Source organism: Oncorhynchus masou, chromosome 9, assembly GCF_036934945.1.
Source record: "Oncorhynchus masou masou isolate Uvic2021 chromosome 9, UVic_Omas_1.1, whole genome shotgun sequence".
Lineage (NCBI taxonomy): Eukaryota > Metazoa > Chordata > Actinopteri > Salmoniformes > Salmonidae > Oncorhynchus > Oncorhynchus masou.
The window spans coordinates 72681475-72690936 of NC_088220.1; the positions used below are offsets into that span (position 1 = coordinate 72681475).

Below are 9462 nucleotides of genomic sequence, written 5' to 3' on the forward strand. Positions count from 1 at the left end.
CTTGCCTACGGAGCTGTGAGGGGAACGGCACCGCAGTACCTCCAGGCTCTGATCAGGCCCTACACCCAAGCAAGGGCACTGCGTTCATCCACCTCTGGCCTGCTCGCCTCCCTACCATTGAGGAAGTACAGTTCCCGCTCAGCCCAGTCAAAACTGTTCGCTGCTCTGGCCCCCAATGGTGGAACAAACTCCCTCACGACTTCAGGACAGCGGAGTCAATCACCACCTTCCGGAGACACCTGAAACCCCACCTCTTCAAGGAATACCTAGGATAGGATAAGTAATCCTTCTCACCCCCCCTTAATGATTTAGATGCACTATTGTAAAGTGGCTGTTCCACTGGATGTCAGAAGGTGAATTCACCAATTTGTAAGTCGCTCTGGATAAGAGCGTCTGCTAAATGACTTAAATGTAAATGTAAATTGGATTAAATAGTTTTCCCCCCTCATCAATCTACAAACAATACCCCATAATGACAAAGTGAACAGGTTGCTAGAAATCTTTGGAAATGTATTGAAAATAAAAAATTGAAATATCACATTTACATAAGTATTCAGACCCTTGACTCAGTACTTTGTTGAAGCACCCGTGGCAGCGATTACAGCCTTGTGTCTTCTTCGGTATGATGCTACAAGCTTGGCATACCTGTGTTTGGAGAGTTTCTCCCATTCTTCTCTGCAGATCCTCTCAAGCTCTGTCAGGTTGGATGGGGAGCGTCGCTGCACAGCTATTTTCAGGTCTCTCCAGAGAGGTTCAATCAGGTTCAATTCCAGGCTCTTGCTGGGCCACTGAAGGACATTTAGAAACTTGGCTGTGTGCTTAGGGTCGTTGTCCTGTTGGAAGGTGAAGCTTTGCCCAGGTCTGAGGTCCGGAGTGCTCTGGAACAAGTTTTCATCAATAATCTCTGTACTTTGCTCCATTCACCTTTCCCTCAATCCTGACTAGTCTCCCTTTCCCTGCCGCTGAAAAACATCCCCACAGCATGATGCTGCCACCACCATGCTTCACCATAGGGATGGTGCCAGGTTTCCTCCAGACATGACGCATGGAATTCAGGCCAAAGAGTTCAATATTGATTTCATCAGTCCAGAGAATCTTGTTTCTCATAGTCTAAGAGTCCTTTAGGTGAATTTTAGCAAACTCCAAGCGGGCTGTCATGTGCCTTTTACTGAGGAGTGGCTTCCATCTGGCCACTCTACCATTAAGGCCTGATTGATGGAGTGCTGCAAAGATGTTTTTCCTTATGGAAGATTCCATCTCCACAGAGGAACTCTAGAGCTCTGTCAGAGTGACCATTGGGTTCTTGGTCACCTCCCTGACCAAGGCCCTTCTCCCCCAATTGCTCAGTTTTGTCTTGGTCAGGCCAAACTTCTTCCATTTTAGAATGATGGAGGCCATTGTGTTCTTGGGGACCTTCAATGCTGCCGAAATGTTTTGGTACCATTCCGTTACTGAATAAGTGGTTGGTTGACTGACTGTTTGGTTGGTTGACAGGCTGCTTACTCTTCACCAGTATGAAGAATCCCTTGTTTTATTTGTTGAGAATACTGTACATAAGTCCCTGTACAACTCAAAATTAATGTCATTGGCAGCAGACAGCCCTGCAATACACAGGCAGAGGTATTATGCAGACTCACACTCATCAATAGTGTGCAGTCACATAGATGGTATGATGGCTCCCTCTTGTGATTATGGAAGCAATGCACAAACCTGAATCAGCTGTGTAGTGCTAGGGTAAAAACCAAAACGTGCACCCAGAGGGGGACCACAGGACATAGTTTGGAAACCCTGACCTATGGACTCGGGTGCCATTTCGAACACAGACAGTCTTCCCCAGTGCCTCATATACTGTACTGACCTGATAGGCCTCTGTTAGTTAGCCATCTTTGAAAACTGGGATAAACCTGTTTATTGTGATTGATAAAAGGAGGCTAAAGATTAGACCAAGTCAGTAACTGAAGGATCAACATGTCAGCAAGGGAGAGAATGGTTCCTGTAACAGTCAGGCAAGATAAGACGATAACAGAGAGAAACAAAATGGCCCCCGGGATACGGTTTCAGTGGTGTAAAATTACAGTGATTACATGAAAGAATGCTCTGTTGTCTTCATTATAGGTAGTGTATTGAAGTGGACACGAAGTGGAATGTTGTCATAAGTGGTACATTGTTTTTTTACTAGTTGTCTTCAAACTTATTTACATTAGTATTCAGTCCTTTATCATGAGACTCGAAATTGAACTCAGGTACATCCTGTTTCCATTGATCATCCTTGAGATGTTTCTACAACTTGGAGTCCACCTATGGTAAATTCAATTGACTGGATATGATTTGGAGTGGCACACACCTGTCTATATAAGGTCCCTCAGTTGACAGTGCATGCCAAGCCATAGGGTCGATGGAATTGTCCGTAGAGCTCTTTTCGGCAGCATTGAAGGTCCCCAAGAACAGAGGCCTCCATCATTTTTAAATGGAAGACGCTTGGAACCACCACAGCCCTTCCTAGAACTGGCCGCCCGGCAAAACTGAGCAATCGGGGGAGAAGGTCCTTGGTCAGGGAGGTGATCAACAACCCGATGGTAACTCTGATAGAACTCCAGAGTTCCTCTGTGGAGATGGAAGAACCTTCCAGAAGGACAACCATCTCTGCAGCACTCCACCAATCAGGCCTTTATGATAGAGTGGCCAGATGGAAGCAATTTCTCTGTAAAAAGGCACATGACAGCACACTTGGAGTTTGCCATAAGGCACCTAAAGGACTCAGACCATGAGAAACAATATGCTCTGGTTTGATGAAATTAAGATTGATCTCTTCGGCCTGAATGCCAAGCGTTACGCCTGGAGGAAACCTGTTTCAGAGGCGGGGACTGGGAGAACAGTCAGGTTCGAGGGAAAGATGAATTTAACAAAGTACAGAGATCCTCGATGAAAACTTGTTCCAGAGCGTTCCGGACCTCAGATTGGGGTCAAGGTTCACCTTCCAACAGGACAATGACCCTAAGCACACAGCCAAGACCACACAGGAGTGGCTTCGGGACAAGTCTCTGAATGTCCTTGAGTGGCCCAGCAAGAGCCTGGAATGAATCTGATCTAACATCTCTGGAGACCTCAAAATAGCTGTGAAGCAACACTCCCCTTCCAACCTGACAGAGCTTGAGAGGATCCGCAGAGAAGAATGGGAAAACTCCCCAAATACAGGTGTGCCAAGCTTGTAGCGTCATACCCAAGAAGACTTGAGGCTGTAATCACTGCCAAAGGTGCTTCAGCAAAGTACTGAGTCAAGGGTCTGAATACTTATGTAAATGTGATATTTCATTTTTAATAAATTTTCAAAAACAATTTACCTGCTTTTGCTTTGTCAATATTGGGTGTAGATTGATGAGAGGAAAAACATTTGAATCCATTTTAGAACAAGGCTGTAATGTAACAAAATGTGGAAAAAGTGAAGGGGTCTGAATACTTTCCAAATGCACTGTAAGTAGTGTATTGAAGAGGGCATGAGGTTCAATGTCTTCATAAGTAGTGTATTGAAGAGGGCATGAGGTTGAATGCTGTCTTCATTATAGGTAGTGTATTGCAGATGGCATGAATTTGAATGTTTCCTAAGGAAAGGGAATCTTGCTCTACGAGCTGACAAATCTGTTCTGTCAACTATCTGGAGTGGTCAAAGGGTTAACAGACTAAACAGGATTAAATATAGAGCGGCCGGGGACGATTTGTGCCTCCACTACCAAGGTAGAGGATGGATTTCAGTTTATCACAGAAGACAAAATTCTGCTATTCCATTTGATCATCAAATTGAAAGGCTTCAAATTAAGTGGATAGGAAGGGTTGTTGAGTGTGTTGAAGGATTAAATGGTGTAAGCCTACTGTACTTCTATGTCAGGGATGTTATGGCCCATCTGGTAGGCCAGGTCAGTACATCCCTGTTGTCTGGCCTCGTCACTCACTGCATAAATACCGGCTCACAGTGGGCGTAACTCACTGTGGAGAGTTGTATCCTTTCACAAAATCAACAGTCTTACCTGAGTGGAGAGGAGTACTGGACATAAGGTCAGACAGGAAGGGATCGAGGGATGAGAGTAGAGAAAGGAGACCAACAGAAGCACAGCGTGTAGAAATGTAGCTCTATCAATCAAGCTCACAGTTAGATCCAAGATATGCTCACAGTTAGAGCCAAGATATGCTCACAGTTAGAGCCAAGATATGCTCACAGTTAGACCCAAGATATGCTCAGTTAGATCCTAGGGAGGAGAAGGTGATAAGAGCAGTAAGAAAGAGCCTAGTGGTTAGAGCATTGGACTAGTAACCGGAAGGTTGCAAGTTCAAATCACCGAGCTGACAAGGGGATTACAAATCTGTCGTTCTGCCCCTGAACAGGCAGTTAACCCACTGTTCCTAGGCCGTCATTGAAAATAAGAATTTGTTCTTAACTGACTTGCCTAGTAAAATAAAGGTAAAATAAAAATACATACAAGTTAGATCCAAGATATGCTCACAGTTGCAGTTTGAGTGAGTTTGTTACTTAGGACAGTCATGGTGGAATGTGGCTCGTGGTTGTACAGTACCTGCATCTGACCGAGCACAGTATGGAGGTGACCTCATTGCTGTTACACGGTGTACAGACTGCCTTGGCACTCAGCCCTCCCAGGAACTTGGCCTGTGGCTGACACCTTTTCTACATCTGTCATTTTTTTATTTAACTAGGGAAGACAGTTAAGGAAAAAATTCTAAGTTACAATGACGGCCTACCCCGGCCAAACTATAACGACACTGGGCCAATTGTGCGCCACCCTATGTGACTCCCAATCATGGCTGGTTCTGATACAGCCTTGAATTGAACCAGGGTCTGTAGTGAAGCTTCTAGCACAGAAATGCAGTGCCTTAGACATTCCATTACTAACTAGGGTATGAGAGTGCTTATATCTTAGCTTTTTTTTTTAAATGATTGTTTAGTGAACCTAAATCTCAAAACCCCTACTTAACAATACATTCAAAACTACAGCCCCATCCCATTAACCAGGTCCTTCTCTCAGCCCCCACCCCCCAAAAAATATTTACAAAATTAAAAAAATGCTCCTTTTCAGTGGTGGGCTGAGCCCCATCTACACAGATGGAACTTCTGCACAAAAGAGAACGGTCAGAATACACAATTCCTTAGATCGGAGAACATTAGAAGCGGAGACAATGAAAACACAAATACAATTTCTCAGCGGTGGTGCCGCATTCTGGTATATAAATTGTGTAAGTCTCAGCCAATGCCCAGTCAGCTTACTCATTCCACAAGACAATTAAGTACAACAGAGGCTTTGTTTCTTTGTATGGGGCAACCAAGTGAGGACATATTGGGGCAAAACATTTTGAAATCTTCCCCTCTCTGGATACAAAAAAATATATCCTCCTCAGTGTTCTTATTTGCAATGTTCTTTATTATCTTTTCCAGTTTCAGATATGAAAAGGATGCATTCATTTTCTTAATTAAATACTTAAGGTAAATCAAAAACGTATTTACAAAATATTCAATTAAGTTGCAATCAATGATTTCAGGTGGATAATTACAAGCACCTTCTGCTAACAGAGAAAAATATAAATACATAGAACTGCCACTGTTTCTGGAAAAAAAATACATGGCTTGACAATAGCACTTCTTTTTGTGAAAAATAAAAACCAAAACTCCTGAAATGCATTTCCACTAGGCCTTAGGATACCTACTGTGAACATTCTTTATCTTCTTGAAATTATTTTTTAAAGTTGATTTGTATATATACACCTTTCAAGTTTTAAATTATGATTTTCTCTTTAAAAAAAATCCCTATCCTTGCAAGGCCGTTCTCCCTTTCCAAACTCCCAGTCTAGGAGAACAGAGGGGGACAAATGGAGGTTGGCCGGCATGGCCATAAGGAAGCATTGTGACCCCCCCAGCAGCAAAAGGTCCTTGTCCAACACCCCCCCACCACCAATCCCAGGCCTTCCAGAGTCCATAGACATGAAGTTCAAATGAGTCTCACAAAGACTGACTGGAACATCCAAAGACCGTGAGCTCCAGAATGTCCACTTTTATTTATTTATATATATATATTTAATATAAAAAGAAACACTCCAATCAAAAAGAGCTAATCGCTGGCAGAGTCATATAGAATCATACACATGACCATCATGCCTCATTCAACACAATATATGATGTCATCAAAAATATATATGAGCAGCCTTTATTAGTTCGTCGTCTGTTGGGGATTTTGTTTTATTGTTTTGCTAAACATCATGAAGTGTTGCTACGACAACACGACGCCTTTAAAACAAGGGCTAAAACCTCAAAAAACCTGAAGTAAATAGCCATCCCTACCGCTTGTTGTAAAGCTTATCATTCTCTCACAATTAGTTTCTGAATTTAGTTCAAAGATATTCGGCAGCGCAAAATAAATAAAATAAAAGGGTTGCATGTTTCGATATGTAGTAGAATCTCCCGGCTGATTATTTCCCTCGCTTTTACTTTATTTTTTAATGCAGAAGGATTTTATTGATTCTAACAGCTCCATGCTCCTGAATAATTATCGACAGCATGTTGTCTTTCCTCCAAGTCCTCCCAGAGTCCAGGGGGCACCGGTGAGCAGGTACTAGCTGTTGTCAGACTCCTCGTCCTCGGCCTCACGGAGCCAGGTAAAGAAGGCGGTGACTGACTTCAGGGCCACACCCTTGCCCTGCATCTCAGCGGGGTCCTTGCTGGACTCCCACTTGTAGAAGGCCTGCTCTTTGATCACGTCTTCGTCGTACAGCGTGTCAAAGAACATCCGCAGCAGGTCTACAAGGAAAGAGGAAGAGAGCATGTCAACAATGTAAGAGAAAGGATTTCAATATACAATGTACACACAAATAACTCATCTTGGAGACAAATTGGTAAACCACACCCCTCTGTCAAATAACCCCTATGGAAAAAAGATAAAGGCTAACATTGGGAGACAAACACAGGACAAAATCTGAGAGTCTTCATGTAAAAAACTGCCAAAGAGATGTGACAGAGGAGAGTGACTGAAGTCATTCTGTATCTCACTCACTGGCAGGCTGCTCCATCTCCACCATGAGGGCCTGCAAGGCGTAGAGAGCCTGTAGCTCCTTCTGCTCATCCTTCAGGTACTTGTGGAGCAGCTTGGCCCTCCGGGTGATCACCTTCGCATCCAACTTGTAAGGGTTCTCACCTGGGGGCAGAGATGGAGGGATCAAAAACTATCTTTGCTCATTTTTTATTTTTAAATATTAGTCCACTGTGTTTTGCATGTCAGCAGTCATGTTTTCAAGATATTTCAAAAGGCAAAGTGTCACCGGCCACAACGTCACGGTGATGCGTTTGGAGTGATCTGAACCACAATGTGCTGTGCTGGATATATTCCTTCTACCTTGTCCTTTCCAGCAACGGTACGGCCCTGCTAAGTTCTGTGAAAGGGATGTTCGAGTGGAGGAGTCCTGATAGTGTTGGATTGAGAGGTGGTAGCAATAAAGACAGGGCAACTCACACAGGATGGCCGACTGGCAGATGGCTGTCATGACTGCTCTGACAAACACGTTGGAGGATATCTGTGTCTCGTCCAGGTTAGCCTAAAGAGGAAAGGCACAGTCACAACACATATCAGTGGGGTTGAGCAGTGGAATATACAGTAGGGGCTAATGCGACATACATACATACATACATACATGAGTCCATTGGTAAAACTACTGCACAAAACTACTACTACAACCAATAGTAAAGCGAAATATTAATTGGGTGATGGGACACTCCCACTCACATCATACCTCGACCCAATCGCAGATCCTCTGGTTGTCAGCCTTGTCCTGTATGAGTCTGTCCAGCTGTTTGTTCAGCTCCTCTGAGCTTAGCTCTTTCTTACTGCTCTTCTCATCACCTTCTCCTCCCAGGGTGAACTCCACATTCTGCATTCAGAGGGAACACACAGCAAGAGAGTGAAACTTCCCATCATTACTGTTAAGGGCTTTCCAGACAGGAAGAGATGGGGCGGAGCAAAGTTAGCCAAAATAGAGCAGATTTCTATTTTCTCCACCTCGGCTGAGCGGCTTTCACGTCCACAAGCACCGTAGATCACCAGGCCTAGAATAACATTGCCTGCCTAGCTCCATTGACAATTAATGGGCAACTCTGCTGCCGCTTCCTGTCTGGAAAGCCCTCAAAGCACTTTGGGAAACTGTGGATGCAAGTAAGACGAACACATTTGATTGATCTAAAAGGTAGGCTCAGCCATATGACGTAGATGCAGAAAATAAACAGGATAGTGGGCAAATTTTTCGTAACTACTAAGTGTTAAAAGCATGAGGCTCAACTTCCCAGCTGTTTTGGTCCCCCGGCTATAATTCCCAGCTGTTTTGGTCTCCCGACTATAATTCCCAGCTGTTTTGGTCTCCCGACTATAATTCCCAGCTGTTTTGGTCTCCCGGCTATAATTCCCAGCTGTTTTGGTCCCCCGGCTATAATTCCCAGCTGTTTTGGTCTCCTGGCTATAATTCCCAGCTGTTTTGGTCCACTGGCTCAGATGCACAGATACTGTGACTGTGTGAAAGCAAAGTTATTTTGCTGAGTCTACCTTTAATAATTGACTATTCTTTCATATTTGTCTCTCAGTGCAGTTTAAGGTCAATACTAAAGGGTGCAGCTTCTTTCAATCCTTACAGGGTCATGATCTCTGACCGCTTACTTTTTCTGTCACAAACTTGTTGACGTCCTCGTCCTCAGGCAGAAAGTCTTTCCAGCTAAGCCCCGCCTCCCTCCACATGGCGCCTGTCTTTTTATGGCTCTGAGGTAGACAGATACAAGTGGTTCCATTTCAAACACTTTGGATCCACAAACATGACATTTGCATTGGATTCAAACATCAAAGGTCATCTAGATGCCTGGTTGGATAGTTATGAAAACAAAGCACCATCTCCTTTACAGGTTGGGTAGTGAGAGAACGTACCATTCCTCTGCAGAGTAGGGTGAGGATCTGGGCCAGCAGAACTCCAGCCGTCCCCTGAGGAACCAGGGGCTTGGATATCTCCCTGCAGAGTGACAGTATCCTCTATATTAAGAATTGACCTGACTGATTGAATAGAGTTATTATTAGTAGAGGCCTAGAATGAAGCCTGGGACTGACTTGAAGAGCGGTCCCATGGGGATGCCTCCTTCGTGGAGCATAGGGGTGATGAGCTCAGCCAGGTAGAGCCAGATGTGGGGGATGTCTATGGCCATGTCCTCCGCCACCTCCAGTATCTCCTGAAGCCTGTTGACACACACACTCAAAATCAATCCCTCAGATTTATCAGATAGACTATCTTGAAAAGAAAAAAGTTAATATATTAGTGGTCCACTCCCACCCTTTTCACAATGTCAATGTTTCACAAGTCATTGGTATGCAGTGCTGTTTCACAGGTAGAAAACTCTGAGGTGACTGACCCTCTGTAGTACTGCTCTGTGGGCAGGGT

General features: G+C 44.2%; 1 protein-coding gene across 1 annotated transcript in view; it reads right to left on the reverse strand.

Annotated features, from left to right (window-relative positions):
- Positions 1-5405: 5405 nt before the first annotated feature.
- LOC135546594 (eukaryotic translation initiation factor 4 gamma 1-like) overlaps positions 5406-9462 on the reverse strand; it is a 63292-nt gene continuing 59235 nt past the window's right edge. Inside the window, 8 exon segments of the mRNA XM_064975157.1 lie at positions 5406-6796; positions 7050-7190; positions 7506-7587; positions 7783-7920; positions 8697-8795; positions 8958-9039; positions 9135-9260; positions 9434-9462. The exon segment at positions 9434-9462 is cut by the window's right edge and continues 144 nt beyond it. Of these exon segments, the coding sequence (XP_064831229.1) occupies positions 6612-6796; positions 7050-7190; positions 7506-7587; positions 7783-7920; positions 8697-8795; positions 8958-9039; positions 9135-9260; positions 9434-9462 (882 nt within the window). The 3' untranslated portion in view covers positions 5406-6611.